The sequence below is a fragment of the Pan paniscus genome, chromosome 19 (assembly GCF_029289425.2).
Source record: "Pan paniscus chromosome 19, NHGRI_mPanPan1-v2.0_pri, whole genome shotgun sequence".
Lineage (NCBI taxonomy): Eukaryota > Metazoa > Chordata > Mammalia > Primates > Hominidae > Pan > Pan paniscus.
In genome coordinates, this window is record NC_073268.2 from 98,851,918 (window position 1) to 98,874,904 (window position 22,987).

General features: G+C 62.2%; 2 protein-coding genes across 2 annotated transcripts; both read right to left on the bottom strand.

The window, feature by feature from the left end:
• Positions 1-2,426: 2,426 nt before the first annotated feature.
• Positions 2,427-5,215, bottom strand: CD7 (CD7 molecule). Its single transcript, XM_003808955.5, has 4 exons — positions 5,083-5,215; positions 4,336-4,650; positions 3,840-4,078; positions 2,427-2,986 (listed from the first exon to the last, which is right to left on the bottom strand). Exons 1-4 carry the CDS (start codon positions 5,162-5,164, stop codon positions 2,876-2,878), a joined length of 747 nt encoding a protein of 248 aa, XP_003809003.1. The 5' UTR covers positions 5,165-5,215; the 3' UTR covers positions 2,427-2,875.
• Positions 5,216-8,323: 3,108 nt separating this feature from the next.
• Positions 8,324-21,133, bottom strand: SECTM1 (secreted and transmembrane 1). The gene is made up of 5 exons (XM_003808956.6): positions 20,793-21,133; positions 14,262-14,407; positions 11,598-11,906; positions 9,897-10,030; positions 8,324-9,390 (listed from the first exon to the last, which is right to left on the bottom strand). The coding sequence occupies exons 2-5, from the start codon at positions 14,353-14,355 to the stop codon at positions 9,181-9,183; spliced, it is 747 nt and encodes a 248-aa protein (XP_003809004.1). The 5' UTR covers positions 14,356-14,407; positions 20,793-21,133; the 3' UTR covers positions 8,324-9,180.
• Positions 21,134-22,987: the final 1,854 nt, after the last annotated feature.

Sequence of the window (22,987 nt, forward strand, 5' to 3'; positions counted from 1 at the left end):
AAATAAAAATACTCACGAGGTCAGGAGATCGAGACCATCCTGATCAACATGGTGAAACCCCGTCTCTACCAAACATACAAAAAATTAGCCGGGCGTGGTGGCGGGCGCCTGTAGTCCCAGCTACCCAGGAGGCTGGGGCAGGAGAATCGCTTGAACCAGGGAGTGGGAGGTTGCAGCGAGCTGAGATCGCACCACTGCACTCCAGCCTGGTGACTCCATCTCAAAAAAAAAAAAAAAATATATATATATATATATATATATAGATATATATATATATATATACACACAAAAGATAAAGATAAAGACGGGGTCTTGCTCTGTCACCCAGGCTGGAGTGCAGTGACACAGTCACAGCTCACTGCAGCCTCGAACTCCTGGGCTCAAGTGATCCTCACACCTTGGCCTCCCAAGTAGCTGGACCACAGGTGCACACCACGATACCCGGCTTCAGTTGTTAATTTTTTAATTGGAAGTTACATTGCAATGAATATCACTATACCTCTAAACTTGTTTCTGTGCCTAAAGATAATTTCCCAAAGAAACTTTTATAGAAGTGGAATTTCCAGGTAAAAGGGGCATTATATTTTATTGTTTTTGTTTTTGTTTTGAGACGGAGTCTCACTCTGTCGCCAGGCTGGTGTGTAGTGGCACGATCTCGGCTCACTGCAACCTCCGCCTCCTGGGTTCAAGCAGTTCTCCTGCCTCAGCCTCCCGAGTAGCTGGGACTACAGGCATCCGCCACCACAGCCGGCTAATTTGTTTTTTTTTTGTATTTTAGTAGAGACGGGGTTTCACCATGTTGCCCAGGCTGGTCTCCAACTCCTGAGCTCAGGCAATCCACCCGCCTCGGCCTCCCAAAGTGCTAGGATTAGAGGCGTGAGCCACCTCACCCGGCCGCATTATATTTTAATGACATTTACATCTTTGCAAACCCAGTTGGCGAAAGGTTACCTCATTTCAACTGGTGTTGCGTCGACACCCAGCAGTGGGAATGGTTCCTGTGTCTATCGCTCATTTTTGGAATTTGCGTATTTTTAGTTGGTGTTTTCTTCCCATGGATTGATACGGCTGTGTATGAATTAAACATACTAACCTTTGATTTGTAATTTACTTGTCAAATATTTCACCCTGATTTATAGACGTTTGTTGTTTATTTTTGTTTGTAGTGTTTTTATAGAGCGTTTAATAGTTCCCACTGTGCAGTTGATTGTATTAGTTTTTTGTCTCTGTGACCTCGATGGATGATTTGATGGTGACTGCGGTCAGGGGCTCCGGAGCCTCTGGGTCTGCAGCTGTCTTCTCAGCCAGGCACTGTCTCGTACTGATGGGGGTCCTCCGTGTGCAGGGCCGAGGAGACCACCGTGGCCAAGGTGGACCACCAGCTGAGCGTGGCTGGGATGCTAGCAGCCCCCAACCCTGCAGGCCTGGGATGACGGCAGCCTGGGGAGATAGGGCACTCTGATTTCTCCTCCTGACGGTGGGCCTGGATGGGCTGGAGAGGACTTGGGCCTCGGCCCAGAAGCTACTCCAGGTGTCACAGAGACCACATTCAAGGTTGGAGGCCGGCCCGGGCTGCCCATGTGAAGCTAGGGGTGCTGAACAGAGGCCGGCTCCTGGACGTGAGTCCTGGACACCAGGACAGTGGCCTAGAGCCTGCACAGAGGCAGCTGGATGAGGCTGTGGGGCGCATCCTGCACAAGGAGGACCCCGGGTTAACGCGCCAGTGAGGCAGGAGGAAGGGCTTGAGGTGTGGGTGTGAGGTGGGTGAGGGGCAGGTGTGAGGGGTGGGTGAGGAGCCTGCACATAAGGCCCCACCTTTGCTCCCCACCTGTGTCGCAGGAGGCAATGAAGTGCAGTGTGTGGGGCCCTAGCGGCTCCCCAGGCAGTGGCTGAGGGCCAGTGCCTCTGTTTCCCCTGGGAATGGGCGAATGGTGGCTCCAGTCCCCACGTGCAGCACGGGAGCTGCGCTGGCTGGGGAAGGTCTGGAGAGTCCGGCTGGGTCTCCCCCGGGGCCTCTGAAAACGAGGAGGAGGCACCTTGCAAGTCGGGGCAGGGAGGGGAAGCGCTCAGGCTGCTGAGTGAGGCAGCCTTGTGCTCAGCTTGCTGGTCCCGGTGTGCCCTGGGGTCGGCCTCGGAGGCCTCGGGAGGCGGTGTCGCTGGAGTGGGGGTCGGGGGGATGGGGGGCCATCCTGAGGCTCCTGAAGGGCCCCTGGGTCTGGCCTCCACCTGGACAGGTGGATGTGTTTCTTCTCAAAGGTCGGAGGTCCCCAGGCTCCTTTCAGGGCTGGGGTGAGGAAGTGCTCCCTTCCCCACCTTCAAGGTCACAGCTGCAGAGCCCCAGGCGGAGGCTTGGGGAGGGTCCGAAGTGTCAGCCACCTCCCTTCCTGGCTCCTGCTGGCTGAGGAATAAATGCAGAAGTCAGAAAAGGAAGCATAGAAGCCTTTATTTCTGGTACGGCTGGGTGGGAGACTGGTCTCCTCCCGTCCTCTGCCGGGCTGCCTGGGGGTTGGGGGGCCTGCTGGTGGGTGGGCCGGCACTGACAGGAGACGGCCGCGTGCCCAGGCCCATCCCACAGAAAAGCCCTCCTTGGCCATGGTCGGGAGATGCAGCCAAAGGACAGTCAGGCTTCCTCCCGGTGGTGGCGTGGGCTGGGCAGGGAAGGCTTCCCGGAGGAGGCATCATTGTCCACTGAGAAGCACCGTGGGGCCTGGCCACTGCCTGTGTGTCTGCTTGGAGCTGGGCACGGCTGGGCCCTTCAAACTCTGCTGCAGCCGTGGGAGGACAGCAGGGTGAGGGGTGTGGCAGGGTGGGGGGCATGGTGGGGCAGGGAAGGTGCTGGGGGGACCACAGGCAGGACGTGCAGGGGCCCACTGGGTCACTGGTACTGGTTGGGGGAGGACAGCGTGTTGCAGCGGCTGTGCGACATGTCCTCGTACACCACACATGCCGCCGAACTCTTATCCCGCCACGAGCACAGTTTCTTTATCTGAAAGACAGAACCGCCGTCTCCAACCAGTGGCCAGCGTGGTGTCCTGGACCCCACCCCACTCCGGTCAGCTTTCTAATTTTAACACGAGACCCCCACGGGGCTCCTCTGGGCTGGCCCCCAGGTCTCCTGAGCCCCAGGGCTTCCCAGCAGAGCCTTCCCCAGACAGGGCTGGGTCGGACCCTGGGGTGCCTCTGAAGAAGGAGAGTGGAAGCGGCTTGGACCCCCCCACCAAGCCCAAGCCAAGCGGGGCCCCGACTCCAGCCCCAGACAAACAGCAGGGACCGAGGGGAGTGGCCACGCCTAGACTCTGTGTCTGTCTGAGGCCCCCTCCCCTTCCCATGGCCACACAGCACGCCGGCACACTCCAACATGCACGCACAGTCCTCAGAGACCCCCACACACAGGCTCACACCTGCACACGTGGGCCCAGCGCCTGGGCGCTCCCTCCTCTGCCCCCACACTCCAACATGCACGCACAGTCCTCAGAGATCCCCACACACAGGCTCACACCTGCACACGTGCACACGCGGGCCCAGCGCCTGGGTGCTCCCTCCTCTGCCCGCACACTCCAACCTGCACGCACAGTCCTCAGAGACCCCCCCTCAGACACTCACACCTGCACAAGTGCACACGCGGGCCCAGCGCCTGGGCTGCTCCCTCCCCCTCAGGTCGCTTTGGTGCTGGTCCCCCTCCCTCCCCGCCGAGGCCACTTCCACCCTGAGAGTTCCAGAGCCTGCAGAGGAGGCGGCGGGTACCAGGGTTTTCCTCTGGGGCTTTGGCGCCCCCCACGCTGCTCTCAGGAGAGGGAACAATCTTTGGGGTGCAGGTGGCAGCTGGGGCTCACACTGACCTGTGTCCTCGCCAGCACACACGCCACCCCCAGGCCCAGCCCGAGGAGGAAGGAGATCACCGCCAGGGCCGCAGGGAGGGCAGAGGCTGCTGGCGGGTCAGGGAGGGCAGAGGCTGTCGGCGGGTCAGGGAGGGTGGAGACTGTCGGCGGGACAGGGAGGGCGGAGCCTGTCGGGTCAGGGAGGGCAAAGGCCCTTGGTGGGGCGTCCGAGCATCTGTGCCATCCTTGGGACTGTTCCTCTGAGAAGGAAAAAAGAAGGAGGGGATTCTCCCAGTGGAGAACCTGTTAGAGCCCCCGGGGTTTGGGGTTCGGGGCAGGGAAAGGCTGTGGAGGGGAGGAGGGGCAGCTATCTAGGAGGCTGCTGGGGGCAGTGGGCTGGGAGCTGGAACAGTTCAGGCACATGTAGGAGGGAGGGTCCCACGACAAGGGCTGGGGGAGCAGAGCCTGGCCAGCAGCTGGGGTTGGGAGGGGGGTCTGGGATGGGCACATTCCCTACCTGTCACCAGGACCAGGGTGCCGGAGCCGTAGACATTGACCTCCGTGATGGCCTGGCAGGTGTAGGTGCCAGTGTCCGACAGCTGCAGGCGGTGCATGGTGATAGTCAGGTTGTCCTGGGACCCTGAGAAGTCGATGCGGCCCCGGAACCGTCTGTCCGTAGTGGGCACCACCCCGTCCTCGTAGTAAATGATGTCTTGGGGCTGTGGCCCGAGCTGCCTCAGGTAGATCCCATGCAGGCCCCCGCTGGTGGAGCAGGTGATGTTGACGGAGGCTCCCACGGGGACAGTCGTGCAGTGGGGAGACTGCTGCACCTCTGGGGAGGACCTGGGCTGTCACCATCAGTCTGGCCAGAAGGACAGAGAATGTCCTCCCTGCAGGGGACAGTGGTGGGGATGGTGGGGCCCTGAGACAGCCCAGGGCTGACATGTCGCCAAAGACACGGTGCCTTACAGGGCATGGAGCAGATCTGGGCACCGGCTGTGGTGTTGGGGGAGGTGCTGTCCTCGTGTTCCGAGACTGTGGACTTCTTCCTCCCAAAGCAGCGGCCCTGCCTGGACAGCCCCGGCCACTCCCCACCGGGGTCCACCCTTTTTCCTTCTCTTAAATGAGTCCTCAGACACTGGAGGCCGCTCAGCAACCCACCCGCTTCCTGGGGGCTGTGCTGTGGCTCAGACTGGGGGCTCTGAGCTCATGGGGCAGGGAGAGCTCAGGAGCTGTGGCCATGGAGAGCCTGGGAAGCTCTTACCTTGGGCAGCCAGGGCCCCAGGCAGGCCGCGAGCCAGCGCCAGAAGCAGGGGCAGCAGCAGGAGCCTCGGAGGCCCGGCCATGTTCCCCACACCCAGCTCTCCCAGCCGGGCGAGTGCAGCTGAGCCTCTCTGGGTCTACAGGACCCCACAGAGAGCAGCACACAGGAGACCGCAGGCGCTCAGAGCTCAGAGAGGGCTTCCTGGAGGCGGTGCCTCAGACCAGGGTGGTGCTGTGGGCCCGGTGGGAGGGGCGGTCTCACCTACCCCTCCCCAGCACTGCTTCCCTGAGAGCTGCCCTGAGAGCAGGGCGTCCCTGTATCCCCCACTGCCCCTGCATCTCCACAGGGAGGAGGTCAAGGCCTGGGGCCGGGCAGACCAGAGGACAGAGAAGGGACTCCCTGGCTGGGGACGGGTGGCAGGGTCTGGAAGTGAGCGGCAGAGCTGGCCCCCAGCCTGCCTGGTCCTCTGGGGTACTTTCTGCTGGGACCCAATTTATGCCCAGAAATCTGGAGCCACCCATGACCCATGAGTCACCCACACAGTGCAGAGGAGCACAGGGCAGGCCAGAATTAGCACCCCCTGGTTTGGCCGTGGGGAAGGAGCCTGGGCCTGCACCCGCACCCAACGCTGCAGCCGACAAGCTGACCGTGGCTCTGCGTTCCATGTCCTGGAGGCGGGAGGTCTGAGGTATGGTCCAGGCCTGAGGTTTCCCGACCTCCCTGGGAGGAGTGGGTCAGGCTGCAGTGCCCAGCTTCAGGGGCTGAGGGAGACCTGTGCCTGGGCTCTGACCCCAGGGTGACTGAGTCCTCTGGGAGGGGGCACTTCTCTGTCCTGAGGGCCTCCCGCCACAATGACGAAGCGTTGACGTCGGTGCCCAAAGCCAGTAGGTGCAGCACGTGAGCAGGAGTGTGTGGACACGTGTGTGTGCAGAGATGGGTGCGTATGGACATGTGTGTGCAGAGACGGGTGCGCGTGGACACGTGCGTGTGCAGAGACGGGTGCGTGTGGACACGTGCGTGTGCAGAGGCGGGTGCGTGTGGACGTGCGTGTGCAGAAACGTGTGCGTGTGGACGTGCGTGTGCAGAGACGGGTGCGCGTGACTCCACGCGTGTGTGCAGAGATGGGTGCGTTTGGAAACGCGTGTGTGCAGAGACGGGTGTGTGTGGACACTCATGTGCAGAGACGGGTGTGTGTGGACACGTGTGTGTGCAGAGATGGGTGCGCGTGACTCCACTCGTGTGTGCAGAGATGGGTGCGCATGACTCCACGCGTGTGTGCAGAGACGGGTGCGCGTGATTCCACGCATGTGTGTGCAGAGACAGGTGCGTGTGGACACGCGTGTGTGCAGAGACGGGTGCGCATGGCTCCACGCATGTGCAGAGACGGGTGTGCGTGACTCCACACGTGTGTGCAGAGACGGGTGCATGTGAACACGTGTGTGTGCAGAGACGGGTGTGCGTGACTCGCGTGTGTGCAGAGACGGGTGCGCGTGACTCCACGCATGTATGCAGAGACGGGTGTGCATGACCACGCGTGCGTACAGAGACAGGAGCGTGTGGACATGTGTGTGTGCAGAGACGGGTGTGTGCGGACACGTGTGTGTGCAGAGACGGGAGCGCGTGGACATGCGTGTGCAGAGACGGGAATGTGTGGACACTCGTGTGCAGAGACAGGTGCGTGTGGACACGCGTGTGTGAGGAGACGGGTGTGCGTAACTCCACGCATGTGTGCAGAGGGGTGCGTGTGGACACACGGGTGTGTAGAGACGGGTGCGCGTGACTCCATGCGTGTGTGCAGAGACGGGTGCATGTGGACACGTGTGTGTGCAGAGATGTGTGCCCGTGACTCACACACGGACCTGCAGCCCTGAGCTCCTTCCCCAGAAGTCCCAGCCACAGCAGCCGGTGCGGAGACACGGGTGGGGCTGTGGGGTGGTGCAGGTTTTCTGCTGGGCTGAGGGTCCCGGGGGAGCCGGTTTTCTTCCCCGAGGCTCTCCATAAATGAGAGACAGAGGGTTTGGGGGCAGAATCTTGCGCAGAGACCCTGGAGCACCCTAGCAGGGCTGTGGCTCGAGGCGGTGGGTAACAGCACTTGCCGGAGCAGCCCCTCCTCTGGCCTTTGCTCCATGCATGCATTGGGTCACCAACGTTCACCGGGCGTCTTTATGCCAGCGTCTGTGCCGGGAGCAGGGGGCAGTGTGGACCAGGAGCCCTCCCGCCTGGAGCTGACCTCAGGGAGGCCAGGTGGACAGCCAGCAGGACACAGGGTGTGGGTGTGGCCCTCAAAGGCCAACCCAGGAACGGGCCGTGGGCGAAACCAACTGGGGCCCCGGGGAACAGCATTCCACGCAGAGGGATCAGTAGGGCGGAATCCCTGAGGCCAGAGCGTGCCTGGTGTGTCTGAGGACAGCACGGGGCCGGGTGGGGTTGGGGGCTGCAGAGGGAGACACAGACTTCCACACACGGAGGGGGAAGGCAGCGTGAGGACCAGCACTAAATCCCAGTAGGGAAAACAGAAGCAGAGATAAGCCACCAGGAAAAGATGAAAATCCTCACGGACTCCAGCCCCAGGCTCTCCTCCTGGGTTTCCTGCCTGGGTGCGCAGGGGACATGGCGACCGCACTACCGATTTCAAAGTGACTTTGAGGCTGGGCTCAGGGGCTCATGCCTGTAATCCCAACACTTTGGGAGGCCAGAGTGGGAGAATCGCTTGAGCCCAGGAGGTGGAGCTGTGATCGCGACTGTGTACTCCAGCCTGGGCGGCAGATCTAGACCCTATCTCCAAAAAAAAAAAAAAAAAAAAAAGAGAGAGAAAAGAAAAAAGAGAAAGAAAAACTTTGACCTGAAGACACGCCAATGCTCTTCAGCCTGTGTAGGCAGGTGTGACCCCCGTGCCGGGGTTCCTGCCGCGCGGGGGTCCCGGGCGCTGTGCCCACAGAACAGGGTCTGACCCAGCAGGGCCCCGAACCCAGCACGCGGACGGAACCTTATTTTAACCCGAGACACAAACGCGCCCCTTTTGGACCCTGGCTCCGGCCCGACCCTCAGGGCGGCCGGCTGTGCGAGGCCTCGGTCACCGGGCGCCGCTGCGTCCCTGCGGGGTCTCCACCTGGCTGGGGGCTCCCCCCTGTCTTCATCTCGAGGACGCCTTAGGGACGTTTTGGGGCTTAAAGCCACTAAAGACGTTTCTTTTAGATTTTTGTTTTCCATTTTAAAAATTGCATTTGGAGCTACTTGGAGGTTTGTGAGTCGGTTTGTTTTCTTCATTTCAGAGATTCGAGTCATGGAACTTTTTCAAAGAACTGAAGGGGGATTCCCGGTGATTTTTCCACCCCATACAGATGAAGACATCAAAGGGCTCCGCCGCAGTGACGAAGACAAAAGCATGAACAGATCTGGGTCCAAAGAGGCTTGGCAGGTGCGGTGGGCACGAGGGAGCGACCCCCGGGTGGCCGAGGGACTGAGGGATGCACGTCCAGCTCCGGAGGGCAGCGTCCACCTGAACCCCAGCCCGAGCCGCCGCCGCTGCCTCCCAGCCCGGCCTGCACTGCCCCCTGGCGGTGGGGCCAGGAGCCATCCCAGCCTCTAACCCCCCGACCCCACCTTGGCCCCTGGGGCTGCCGCGGAAGGGCCCCCAAAGCCTGCTCATAGCCAAGGGACAGGTATGTGGCCAAGGCCCCCTACAGCCCTGAACTGGAGTGTGTCTGAGGTTCCGGCAGGGGCCCCCTCACTTGGGCGCGGAGCCCTGGGAGTGGAGAGAGCGGACCCCACACCTAGGGCCGGACTCAGCCTGGGGTGGCAGAAAGGGAGTCCGGGTCTGTGGGTTTGATGAGGGCAGAGGGAGGGGCATGGGTCCTGGTAAGTCGGGTGCTGCGGAGGTGAGGTGGTTCCATTTTGGAAACTGAGGAAGCAGAGCTTGGAAGACCTGGGGGGTGGAGGGGAAGGGTCTGCACGTGCCCAGGAGTGGGTGACACAGAGGCCCAGCCTGCCAAGCAAGCGGTGTCTGTGTCCTCTGGGTGGGACGAGAGACCCAGGCCCCGCCACCCAAGGTCGGCACTCAGGGCTGGCTCTCCCGTGTCCTCTCTGCCTTGCAGGCGGCTATGGGTCTGTGGCATCTGGAAACAAGGGTTGGGGGGACAGCAGTTCCAGGGCTCCAAGTGGTGAGGGTTTGAACACCAGTGCCAGCGGCCTTGGGGTGGGCTCGGAGTCTGGGATCCACAGTTCAGCGGAGGCTCTACTCAGGCCCTGCTGGGCTCCCGCTCTGAGGGCTGTGACCTTCATCTGGGGTTCTAGGAGGAAGAACTTCTTCTGCAGGGGGAGGAAGGAGGTGCCTGTGTGAGCCGCGCGCCCCCGTGCCCACAGCTCTGCCCTGGGGCGTGCGTTCACACTCACGGGCATGCGTGCACATGCACACCCCCACCCCCAGGCACACTCCCAGCCCTCGCCTGGGTTCTGAAACTGCTGGAGGTCGAACCCACTCCCCAAGGCACCCTCAGCAAGAGGCTCCCTTGGCTCAGAAACTCCAAGTTCCGTCCCTGATGGAGACCACGCGCCCTGCCATGCTGCCCTCCAGGGAGTCCTGGGGACAGTGAGAGCTTGCAGGAAGGGCAGGGCGGGTCTGGGTGGGGAGCCTGGCTCTGTATTCTTGACCATAGCCGGCTGGGCCCCTGGCGGGGACTGGCTCTCTGGGACCGGTGCTCCCCCACCCTCTCCTGGAGCCCCAGCAGGTGCAGGACAGTAAGGCTGACCTCAGCCTGGGGCGGCCCCACCCAAGACTCCCCACCCCGCACAAACTGGGGTGCAGGGCCTCCTACCTCCCGGCGTTGCTGGGAACAGTGGCACCTGTACCAGGCGAACATGACCAGAGCGACCAAGAGGATGAAGACAGCAGTGACCACCGCTGGCACAGGCCAGAACCCAGTGTCGGGGGCGGACTGGGGTTCTGCACCTGAAGGAGGCAGTTCAGGGGTGTACAGGTGGGCTGGGCATCCCCCACCCCCCACCTCCTCCGTGTAGCTCCCAGCCTCCTCCTCCTACACACCCCCTGGGGTGAGAATGAGCCCTGGAGGACGGCACCGCGGTTGCCCAGGAGGTACAGGGGTGGGAGGGAGCCAGGAGGAGAGGGGGCGCAGGACCAGAGGTGGAAGGAGACCCAGGGCGCAGGTGTGTCGGGGCAGCGAGGGAAACATCTACCCCTGGATGTGCCAGGTCCCAGGAGCTGCACGCTGGCCCGGTCCTTCAGGCCTTGGGGTTCTGGGGAAGAGATGCAAGGGCAGGGGAGGGGCCTGCCCTGTTGTGGCCCACCCAGGGCCAGGTATCTGAGGAGCCCCATGCCTGAGCCCAAGAAGGGCTCACCAGATGCCCTGGGGGTGGAGAGCAAAGTGGAACCCAATTTGGGTGACCCGGGTAGGTCGGAACCGGGTGTAGTGAAGGTGGGAGGGCTGGGAGGGGCCGTGGAGGTTCCTGAGCTTTGCAGGAAAGAGAGGGAAGGGGTGGGGAGTGGGTTTGGTGACTAGAGGGGTCAGTGGCCCCGCACGGTGGGGGGGCTGCTCAGGGCCTAGGGAGCAGGTGGGAGGGGCTTGGAGGGCAGAACAGAGGGCCCGGGGGGTGCTCTGCTGGCCACCACTGCTTTCTGGTTGAACCAGATAAGTAGCTGGTGGTGACAGCTGTGGGCCCTGAGTCGGGGGAGAAGAGGCAGAGGGAGCAGTGGGCTGGGCGAGTGGGGACATGAGTGGGTGGTGATCATGCCTGTGTCGGGGGAGCTGAGGCAGAGAGTGGGGCAGCGAGCATCCCCTGAGGGCAGGAGGAGAGGGGTGGGGACAGGGAAGGGTGGGGGGTGGTCCCAGCCCTGAAGACAGGAGTGGCGAGGGCAGGTGTGGTCTAGGCGCTTGTCGACGTGGACAACATGGGAGTGGGAGGGGCGGGGCAGGACCGTGGCAGCCTGGGAGGCCCCTGTTCGTGGTCACTAAGGGTGCTGGGCGGGCGACCTTGAGCACCTCTGGGTGACCCCAGTAAAGGGAGGGCAGGTGCCTCGAAGCCAGGTGCTGTGGGTCTGGAGGGCCTCTCAGAGCACAGGTATTTGGGGTGCAGTTTCCCCACATAGCCGGGGTGGGGGTGGCAGGGAGGCGGAGGGTGCCTGGGCTTCCTGGCTGCAGGGTGCAGCCCCCGCCCCTGACAGGCAGACTCGGCTCCTTTGAGGAGCAGAAGCTTTGTGTTCTGTGTTGTTTGTGGGGCTCCGGCTGCCCTCTGTGGGTCCCACCCCACTGTGGGGTCTGTGCCCCCTGAGCCTCCTGCCTGACCCCTGCCCCTCCCAAAGGGAGAACTGTCCCAGGAGGTCAAGAGGCCTCCACCCCAGCTCTCCACCCGCCAACCCTGTCTCCTGGCAGCCCGGCTCATGCCTGCTCTTCCTCCTCCTCCTTCCCTCTCAGTCTCAGCCCTCCCCCTGCCCAGGCCCCCTCCCCTCCCTGTGTCCCCTCTCACTCCCCTCCCCCTTGCTTCCCCGAGCCTCCCCTCACCTGAAACCTCCAGCGTGACTTGTCTGTTATTTCTCTGGTGTCCCACGAGGTGCCACATGTACAGCCCAGCATGGGAGTCCCGGGCGCCTTTGATCACCAGCTGTGCCACGCCTCCCTGAACCTGGAGCTGCCAGCCGTCCCGGGAGAAGTAGCCTGGAGCCACCTCATTGAAGATGGCGCTCTCCTGCCCGTGGGCACGCAGCTTGATGTTGACATGGGAGAAGGCGTTGGAGATGTTGCAGGACATGACGGTGTTCTCGCCCCGAGACACAGAGACTACCCCTTCCGTGCAGATGGGGCTGTCCCAGCCTGTAGGGCCAGACAGGGGCACACACGGATCAGGGCTGGACCTCAGGGCATTGGCTGGCTGCTGTGCCGAGGGCCAGGGCCAGGGCAGGAGATGGAGCCTCTAAGGGACACAGTGAACTATGTATACATCCACCCGACCCGATCAGCACATATATCTCGTGTGGGAAGAATAAAATAGCAACAAAAAAGACGGGTGGCTCTGTGTGTGTATGTGTGTGTGTGTGCGTGCTCACACCCATGTCTGTTCCTTGGGGTGTGTCAGCTTGGACGAAGGCATTTCCTATCAACTCCCTCCCCTGTACATTTCCACTGGGGTGGGCGAAGTCAGAGCCTCAGGTGTGTGCCGGGCGGCTGCGCTGTGGCAGGAGTGCTGCCGCTGACCTGCCGAATCACCCTCCTCGTGGGAAACAGTGACCAGGCCCCACCTCCCCCAGCTCCCTCCTGTTTCTCCAAGGCCTAGGCCAGGTGCAGGTGCTCGGCTGCGTGAGGAAGGGCAGGGCTTCTGCAGACACCCACAGGCCAGCCTCAGAGGCAAGCAGAGCAGACATGGGTTCCAGCCTGTCCTTGTGGGGCCCAGCCTGCTTGTGCCACCCCCAACATCCCCTTTCCCCTCCCCGCCACCCGCTCAGCTCCAGGTTGCTGGGCCAGCTCCATACACAGCTCCACAGTCCTGGGAGGTCAAGTCCTTGACACAAGCCGGCGTGTCAGTCTCTCTCTCCCGCCTCCTGGGTGAACCCTGCCCCATAGCGACCCTTGCAGCTGCTTCCCTCAGAGGGTCTGGGGCCTTTTCCCCAGCAGCCAGCTCAAGGATGCCTGAGATTCAGGCCATGGGGCCCGAGCATGGTACCAGCCTGAGGTCTTGGTGCTGCTACTGTCCCTGCCGTATCAGCGTCCACCAGTGACTGGACACGGACGGATGGACGGACAGACGGACGGCAGGGTGAGCTCTCGGGGAGCACACAGCATGCTGGTTGGAGCCGCCATTTGGCCACATTTCACCAAATACAAAACCACATGGTGGGTGCCATGTGCTGGCAAGTGCCAGGGGCCTTGGTGCCCATGGGAGGAGGTGGGCTTCAGGGGCACCTGGCCTTCGGGCTGGACTGAGTTTCCTCTGACGAGCAGGCTGGCTGCCTGCCTGGACGCTCTGAGTGTTCAGGGCCTCTAAGGCCACTGCACAAATTCACACCGTCCCGAGGGCAGCGGGCGGCTGTCCAGGGGGTGCCCCAGCCCAGTTACACTTTGGAACCACTGTTGGGGGGTGGGGGCAGAATCTCCCGAAACCAGGGTTCTTCCACCTGGGATTCTTCCCTTTCAGTTTTGTTTTGTTTTTTGTTTGGTCTTAGGATTCTGACTGAACTGCTTTGGGATGTGGTTTGGGATGTGGCTGAGCTCTGACATCTTTTAAAAGCCCCTCGGGTGGCTCAGTGGCTCACGCCTGTAATCCCAGCACTTTGGGAGGCTGAGGTGGGAGGATCACTTGAGCCCAGGAGTTTGAGACCAGCCTGAGCAACATGGCAAAACCCCATCTCTACAAAAAATACACAATTTAGCCAGGTATGGTGTGCATGCCTGTAGTCCCAGCTACTCGGGAGGCTGAGGTGGGAGGATCACCTGAGCCCAGGAGGTCGAGGCTGCGGTGAGCTGTGATTGTACCACTGCACTCCAGCCTGGGTGTCCAGCCTGGGCGATAGAGGTAGACCCTGTCTCAAAAAGAAAAGAAAAGAAAAGCCCCTCAGGTCACTTTGCTGCACAGGTTGGGGATCTAGAGAGCTGGGGAGGATCTCACTGGGGGACCCTGTTCAAATGCAGATCCACTCCTGGCAGGCCTGAGGTGCGCCTGACTAAGGAGCCCCCAGGCCAGGGCTGCTGTCTGTTCCCGGCCATGGCACAGGTCGTAACTGACCCAGACCCTCTCCCTTGGAAACTGGTCGTGATCTTGGTCCTTCCCCACAATTGCTCTGACAGTGACCACCAGGTACCACAGCGGGCACCACCGCCCTCCATCCACGGCGGGACACGGCCCACTCACCACCGCCCTCCATCCACGGCGGGACACGGCCCGCTCACCACCACCCTCCATCCACGGCGGGACACGGCCCGCTCACCACCGCCCTCCATCCACGGCGGGACACGGCCCGCTCACCACTGCCCTCCACCCACGGTGGGACATGGCCCGCTCACCACCGCCTGAGGCAGCCCAGCTCCACATGGTCAGGCCCTGGGTCTGCAGAGTCACTCATTATCGGGGGCCTGGTGGCACCTGGACCCAACCTCAGTCCACCCCTCCCGCCCCTGTCATGCCCCCACCGGGCCCCCCTTTCCCCAGCAGAGAGGCGGGGCCCCGAGACCTACCTTCATTCTGAGCACTCAAGGAGGTAGCCAGGAACAGGAGGGCCCCAAGGGCCTGGGAAACGGGGCCAGGGAATGCCAGGGGGCAGGTCTGCATGGCTGGTGGGACTTGGGCCCCTGGTCCTTGTCACTGGCTCTTGAAACACTCCCTGGAGGAAGGAAAGCCCATGGGTCAGAGCCCCCTGCAGCTGCTGAAGGGGACCGCGGGAGCGGCCGTCACCTGGCGGGGGCTGGGAGGCTGGGGGTCCCCGAGCTCTTCCCTGACCCGCTCTGGATGCCAGAGCCCCTGCCCTCCTTCCCTTCCCTGTGCCTGTAGAGGGTGTGCAATGCCGGCCTCGCGAAACAAAGAAGACACGTGGGGGCAGGAGACAGAGTTGCCCGCAGCACAGCGGGGACCCCATCTGCCTTGCGGGTCAGCCCTTTTGTTTTACAATAAATTACTCGTAACTGTGCCTGAGCGTGTTTCCTATAGAAATGGGTCAGGACAGGTGGAATCGTTGGTAGCCGTGTCTGACCTAACACTATACTAAGACCAGCCTCCAGCCCCAGCCCCTCACCAACACTAAGCATGAAACCAATTTTCCGTCTACTTAGGAGCATGTGTTTGATATCACTGCACACCCAGGGCACAGAGCTTCGGCATTACAATTCTCGGAACGTGTCTGTCTCCTCGTGGGTCCTGTCCAGACCTCCAGTCACTCACAGAGACCCTCACGTGACCAGCACCCACGGTCCGACTCCCCCAGCCAAGCCCGGCGCTGACCACAACCTGCAGCCAGCGGCCCCCCAGCCCATCCACCGGCCTCCCCAGCCTGTCCATCGGCCTCCCCGGCCTGTCCACCAGCCCCCCCACCACCCTGCCCATCCACCGGCCCCCCTCCCGGGGCAGCACTCAGTTGCGTTCCTTTCGAATCCATCATTTACACCTCTGTGTGTTCCTAACGCGCAAGTCAGCTTTACCTCTGCTGCTCTCACTGGCAAGGCAGGCTGCTGGGCAGCTTCCAGCAGGCGAGCCTCCTTGTGCCATCTTGTCTCAGGCCTGCAAACGCTAGGGGCCCCCTAGCTGTGTGGCTCCTCTCCCGCCAGGCAGAGGCGGCTCCAGGGCACACACGCACGGCGCTGGGGGAGGGGCCCGACAGGCAGTGATGAGCCTCTCACAGGCCCCAGCGAGGTCGCCGCTTCTGTGCTTCCCACGGGGTCCCCACTCATGCCCTGCATACAGGAGGTGCTGGATCCCTGTGGATCTGGATCTCCTGAGAGTGGCCGGGGGATGAGGGTCCCTGTGTGGAAGCTCCACAAAGCCCCACCTGCCTCCACGCAGGAGCTCAGCCCTGCACAGGAGACTACCCTAACCTAACCCCAACCCTAACTCAGTCAGTCCCGCCGGTGGGGTCTGGGCCGATGCCTGGGCTGGTCAAAGGTCAGGCCCTCACCTGGACCAGGTGACGTGCTTTTGCATGAACCTGTTGACGTTCCTGCTGGACTTTGAAAGGGACCAGGGAAGGGAAAGTGAGGGGAGGCGGCCTGGGTCTGTTCCAGGTGGGGCAGCGGGTAAGGCCCAGCAGGAGCCCTGGCAGGACACGCCTTTCAGCCGAGAGAACTCCGCCTTCGAAGGAGGCTGGAGCAAGGGTTCCTGGCCAGGCTGCCCTGCCTCTCGGGTGCCTGCACCCCTGCTAGGAAAAGTCCCTAGGTAGGGCGGCAACTCCAGCCCTGCCTCTCCCAGCTCCCAGTGCAGCCCACACACCGGAGTGCAGATGACCTGCAGGGAACTCCCATGAGGGAACTCTGTAAAGCGACCTTCAGACGTGCTATTTATAGATGTCTATAGATTTATAGATGTGTGTTTCTCCAAACAAATAAACCACCAGAAAGTGTCACAGCAGGACACGTCACCAACCCCGGGGACCCCATGTTACCAGGGGTCCATCTGGAGCCTGGAGTCTGGGCCTGCTGAGGACCTGGCTTGCAGACGGGCTCCGGCCTTCTCGTCCCATTGCCCCAAGCGCTCCAACCCCCTGTGAACATGCCTCTAGTCATCCCTGGGCCCTGCACAGCCACAGGCAGCCACCCGGTCATTCCCATACTCTCACCATGGTCCTGCCTCCACGTGGAGGACCCTGCCAGCCGCAGAGTGCAGGTGTGGGGACACTGTCACTGCTGGGAGGCACGTCACCAACCCCGAGGTGCTGCTGAGGCTCAGGGATGGTCCCACATTGGCGTAGGCTGCGGGTGCCGTGTCCTGAGGTCTGGGTTCCCCACTCCAGGCAGCCGCTATGCTCAGTACAAGTCCAGTCCCTTCTGTTGGAAACCCCACCCCACCCTGTCAGGGCTGGGTGCAAGGGGAAGGAACCCACACCTGAGACCTTTTGTGGCCCCTCACTAACACCCCCTTTCCTGCTGTGACCCCTCAGGGCTGCTCAGATGGGCTTGGAAACAGGCTCGGGCCCCATCTCCCATCATACATCCAGCATTCTGGATTAGCTGGAAGTCCGACGGGGTCTCCCTGGGTTAAAATCAAGGGGTGGGCCAGGGTGGTCCCTTCTGGAGGCTCCAGGCGGAATCTGTCCCTCTCCGTCTCCAGCGTCCAGAGGCATCCGCATCCCTCGGCTCATGGCCCCTCTGCCATCTCCCCACCACCGCCCCCCAGCTGCTTCCCTCATCTCCCTGACTCCCCCGCCTCTCTCCCTCTCCTGGAGACCCTGTGATGGCATCAAGGGCCCCCCTGGGTGACCCAGGACACATGCCCCAGCTCAGCACCTGAGGCTTCATCCCATCTGCACAGTCTCTTTGCCATGTCAGGTTCTGGGATGAGGACGTGATATCTTTGGGGACTGGTAGCCGACCACAGAATCCCCACCCCCAGTGCGGTGGGAGACCCAGGCCACCTGCAGACCCCTGCATGGAGGTGAGGTTCACACAAGGAGACCCCAGGGGGCCTGGGTCCGGCTCCCCTCACCCCACGCTCCACGATGCCAGCTCAGCCGCCCACCTTGGAACCGTGCAGATGGACAGCAGGGAGGGTCGGGGCTGCTGGGGGCTCCCCCACTGCTCTCCGCACCACCCCGCCGACCGTGTCCGGGAGGGGATGCCCTGCTGCTCTCCCCAGGCTGCTCTGGGGAGTCCTGCCCTCACCTGGAGCCTGGAGGCCATCTGAGTCTGTTTCGCAAATGCTTCCAGGGACTGCCCCTGCCATGTGTTAGGGGTGGGAACTCTGGGCACACAGCCAAAGGTCACAGATCCCCAGAGAGCCCCGAGAGCACTGCGTCCACCCCACCTGCCCACCCAGGTGCTGGCTCTGCCACCCGTCTGTGTCCTGAGTCAGCCCTGACTCGGCAGAGAGCTGCACCCTGAGCCAGACCTCAGCAGCTGGGTCCTGGAGGCCCCCAAGGGCCAGCTGCACGCACCTGGCTTCATGCCAAGCTCCTCCCACCTGGCAGTGGCTGCATCTGCCTCCCCCCCTTCCTGAGTGTCCCAAGTCCGCCTGCTCTGCATTCCTTGGGGCCAGCAGCGCAGTGGAGCCTCTGCTCTCGGGGGCTACAGCTGCTCCTAGATGCCTCTGCCGCGGAGGGTGGACCCTGCAGTGCCGGCTCCCAGCCTCCATGCCCGATTGCTTCCTGAAGACCTGGGGCCCTGGGCTGCAGTGGTTGGTGGGGGGGGTGGGAGTAAGAAGCTGGCTCTGTCCGTCTTTCTGGCCTCATCCTCTCCATGGTCTCAGCCCCTGGAGGCCTGGACTGCACCGTTCCGGAGATGCTGCCTCCCCACCAAGTCCCTTTAGCCCAACTGTGGTGGCGGCCGCTGCTTCTCACACGCGGGTCCTCTCACTGCCTCTCCCCGGTCCTCCCTTCCTCCCAGCACCTTCACCAGCTCCCCACTGAGTGCCCTCCAATGTTGGCGGCCCTGACCCTTGTCCAGCCAGGGTTGAAGGGCGGCAAGGGCTGGGCTGGAGGGTACTAGGAGCAGGTGGCGGTGCCCTTCCTGTCAGTCCACACCCGGCAGGTGGCGGGAAAGATGTGGAATGAGTCAGCCGTGGAGGGGAGCCCTGGGCCTGGAAGACCCCTGTCTTTGGCTTGAGAATGACTTTGAAGGGCTCAGGGGGTAGGGAGCAGGGGGGAGACCGGGAGGAGAGCGGCAGGTCTGGCTCTACCCCGAGGCTTCAGGCTGCGGACCATGTGTGGCCCCAGCTCTGTCTGGGCAGCAGGTGTCAGCGACTTTGGGTTGCTGTGGGAATTTGCTCCGTTTATTAGAAGAAAACGCACCCTGGCGACACAGGCCCCTCTCGGGTCACCAGGCCACATCTGGTCACATCTGAGTCTCAGATAAACAACCAATGATGTCCTGGTGAAAGCTTGTCCCGTGGGACACTCAGGACACACTTACATTAAAACACGATTAATGATCTCAAACTCAGATGTTACTGGGTATCCTGCGTTTTTGTTGGCAGCTCTGCCACTCTGCCCGTCTGCCTGAGTCCTCTCCTGCCATCCTCCTGACCAGAGGCGTGGGCTTGAGTTGAATGCCGTGCAGTGGCTAAAAATCAGAGAGAGGGCAGGCGGCAGGGTGCGGCCCCAGGGAAAGTGGCCAGGTGGGCGGTGACTGGCCGGGCAGCTCCGTGTGTGGCACAGGGAGACCTGGCACAGGGAGACCAGGCACAGGGAGACGAGGCGCACGGAGCCTCAAAACTTCTAGAGTGGGCCAGGCGCGGTGGCGCACGCCTGCAATCCCAGCACTTTGGGAGACTGAGGCAGGTGGATCACCTGAGGTTGGGAGTTTGAGACCAGTCTGAACAACGTGGTGAAACCCCGTCTCTACTAAAAATACAAAAAAATTAGCCAGGCATGGTGGTGCATGCCTGTAATCCCAGCTACTTGGGAGGCTGAGGCAGGAGAATCGCTTGAACCAGGGAGGTGGAGGTTGCGGTGAGCCAAGATCTCGCCACTACATTCCAGCCTGGGCAACAAGAGCGAAACTCCGTCTCAAACCAAATAAAACAAAAAACAAACTTCTAGAGCGGGAAAAGATGGAGGCGGCAATCCGATTTCTCTCAAACCACGAACACAGGGGTCGGTATCTGAGGAGCTGGCACCAGACACGCACGGCAGGGTCTGAGTGCTCCCGGACAAGCGATGACGCACAGGCTTGGAGCCGTGCCAGTGACATGCCTAGGAAAGTTCATGCACCGCCCAGCACGCCTGTGCGCACCTATTCCCGCTCCCTGGCGCCCCGGGCGCCTGCCTGTCCCGGCTCCCATGGGTGCTGGGTGTGTGGAAGCTCCGGCCCCCTCAGGCTGGGTTCATTGGGGTCCTCCTGTGTGGTCAGTGGACTCTGTACCCCCACAGCACCTGAGGGGTGGCTGACACTGCTTTCCCAGCTGCTGCAGGGGCTCAGGGAACACAGGTGACCCCACGTCTCTACCGAGAATGAGCACACCAACACCTCTCAGAAGATAGCTGCAGCCTGCAGAGGCCATGGACCCCACCCAGGCCCACGGTGTGGACGGCTCTGCCCTGGTCTCTGCTAAGCCAGGGCCAGAGGGGACCCCAGGTGAGCAGCAAAGCCCCCCAGGCCTGGGGCTAGACCGGGCTAACCCTTCCTGCTCAGCACCTGTTCACCTGTCCCCTCTGCTGGTGGCCTCCTGTCCTCCCGCTCCGGGCTCAGCAGCAGCCCCGTGGAGAGGCCCTGCCACCACCCCAGCCCTGCTGGAGACAGGCCTCCTACGCGGGCTCCTGCAGCCGGTCGCCCTGGGCCTCCTAGAAGCCGGGGATCCTCTGCTGACCACCGGCAGAAAACGTGCTTCTCAAGCTGCAGGTGATTAACCAGTAGTGGGCAAGGAACTGAATGTGGTGATTACTGCGGAGTCAGCAAAACCAGCGTGAGAACGGGCAGCTGAGGGCCTGCCCGGGTGAGGGAAGCCTCACGGTTCCTGTTTCATGAGTTTGCTGTGAGTGCACACGAGGCTGTGGAGTGTGCAACAGTCCACGCGTGCCTGAGTGTGCTCATGTGCGTGTGTGTCCACCAGCTTGTGTGCACGCATGTGAGCGAGTGCGTTTTGCTCCCAGCTTGGTCGCAGCGACGGCGCAGGGAACCCCGGGTGAGGCCGAGGACCAGGAAGGGAGGAGGGGGCTCCGACCCATCGGACTTAGGGGAGCCCCGGGTCCGAGACGCCGCCTCTGTCCCTTCAAGAGTCGAGCCTGGCGCACAGGGCAGGGACGCGGGTCCCCACACCGGCCGGCAGCTCGTTCCCGCCCATACTCGGGTACGCCCGCTGCGACCCCGCCCGCCTGGCCTGCGACGCACGCTCGGGGTCAGCGGGGGGTGCCGGTCCCAGAGGCAGAGGCGCCGCAGCCCCAGAGTCCCCATCCCTGCGCGGACCGGCAATCCCAGTGCACCAAGAGGCCCTCAGCACCGAGTCCCCAGCACCGAGCCCTCAGCACCGAGTCCCCAGCACCGAGCCCTCAGCACCGAGTCCCCAGCACCGAGTCCCCAGCACCGAGCCCGCCCCTCTGGTTCCCCCGCCCGCCCCTCTCCGCGCCTCACCGGGTCCGCTCCTGGACGCGCTCCTCTGGGAAGCAGCTTCTCCGCGCCCCGGAGCCCCAGGAAAATGAAAGACACAGGAGGGAGGGGCCAGGGAGGAGGCGGCGGACCCGCGCGGGACCCACCTCCCAGATGAGGAAGGAGCTGGGTTTACGGGAAGCCGCCAAGTTTCGGGAACCACCCGCGTTCACAACAAGCGTGACGGTGAATTTATTATTTTCACGGGAGGCACCGCACCCGCGGTTCACGCTAAAGGAATCAGGAAAGCCGCCGGGAGCATTTTTCCAGGAGAGTTCGTGCCTGGGCGGGTCCGGCTCGCGTGCGGCGCGCGTTCCCCGCGGGGCTGTTTGGCTCCGCTCCTGGAGGCCTCGAGTCTGTGCACGGGGCGAGCTGGGCGGGCCGAGGGGGCCGCTGCGGGGCTGCGGGGAGGGAGGGCGGGGGGCGGCCCCCAGATGGCTGGGAGTGCGCGGGCAGAGTGAGCTGGACAGCCGGAGGGTCAGAGGCCCTTTCATAAAAGCGCGCAGAGCAGAGGAGTGATTTCCCCCAGCTCCGCCGCAGAGGGTCCTGCACCCGCGGCCTGGGCCTTCAGGCGTCCTGCGGCCCCTGCGGAGGTGCTGGCCTGGCCAGCCCGGGAGGAGGGACCCAGCCTGTTGGGGCAGGAGATTGGGGTGCGGGTAGAAGGCTCCAAGACGCATCCGGGCCGGGAACCCACAGACATCCCAGGTGGGCAGGAGGTGGCTCGAGGAGGCCTGGAGGACCCGGCGCCTGGCGGGGTGGCAGGCGGGCCACGTCCTCCACTAGAACCCGAGGGGGCACGCGGGCAGGTGCGGGCAGGGTCAAGGATGACAAGGTATCTTCGGGACACTAGGAGTAGGCCCCACAGGCTGCAGTCACGTGAGTGGGCAAGTCCCCACCGGGCAGATCATGGGGGACACTGGGGCGTGGGCAATGCACCCAGTTTCATGGAAGAGAGGAAGAAGCAGAACCAAACTCCGGGAAACCCTCAAATGTGGGGAATGGACAGAGCAGGGCCAGACTGGACGCTGAACCTTGGGGCCTGCAGCTCAGCCATCAGACCCGGGGTCCAGAGGTGGGTGGCACAGAACAAAGTCCCCCAGGATGTTCCAAAAGAGAAACTGTCGCCAAATTGGCAGGTGAAACACAGCCTGTCATCCTCCCAGCAAGATGGCACCATGGCCAGGGCACAGAGGTCAGATTCCCCAGCCCCCGCCCTCGGGGAAACCCCAGCCACCCTGGCTGCCAGTGAGATGCTGGAGAGGGGGCTGAAATCCCACCTGCCCACGTCCTCTGCACAGAGGGGCTTGTCCCCGAGGCCACATCCCCCAGCAGCCACAGCTTCCTTCTCCTTTTTTCCTGCCTACTAGATCTCTCAACTCAGAGGGGGCTGCAGTTCCTGGGGGCAGGGGGGTCCGGCTGCTTAGGCAGGAGCACCTGCACCGTGAGGCTCTGGAGGGCAGCTGAAGGCTGGCAGGCTTTTGTCCCATGAGGGGACACCACTGGGAGTTGGAGGAAAACGCATATCCTGATAAAGCATTTCATGTTGTGAAAGTGAAACTAGTTTGTTTATTTTGGAAGTAATACAGGCACAGAAACAAAATAGAATGAAACCAACTGTTGCCTTTTCCTCCCCACCCTGGCTTCAATTCCCAGGTTGAGTTATGGACACTGCCTTACTTATCCTTCTAGAAGTTTTCCTGGTCCATACAAACAGCACAGCCATCCACTCACGTTTCTTTATTTCTTTTTTTGAGACGGAGTCTCTGTTGCCCAGGCTGGAGTGCAGTGCTGCGATCTCGATCACTGCAACCTCTGCCTCCCAGGTTCAACTGATTCTCCCACCTCAGCCTTCTGAGTAGTTGGGAGTGCAGGCATGTATCACCACGCCCAGCTAATTTTTGTAGTTTTAGTAGAAATAGGATTTCACCATGTTGGCCAAGCTGGTCTCAAACTCCTGACCTCAGGTGGTCCGCCTGCCTTGGCCTCCCAAAGTGCTGGGGTTACAGGTGTGAGCCACCACATCTGGGCAGTATCTTTCCATTTCTTTTTTTTGTTTTGAGACGGAGTCTCGCTCTGTCGCCCAGGCTGGAGTGCAGTGGCGCAATCTCGGCTCACTGCAAGCTCTGCCTCCTGGGTTCACACCATTCTCCTGCCTCAGCCTCCTGAGTAGCTGGGACTAC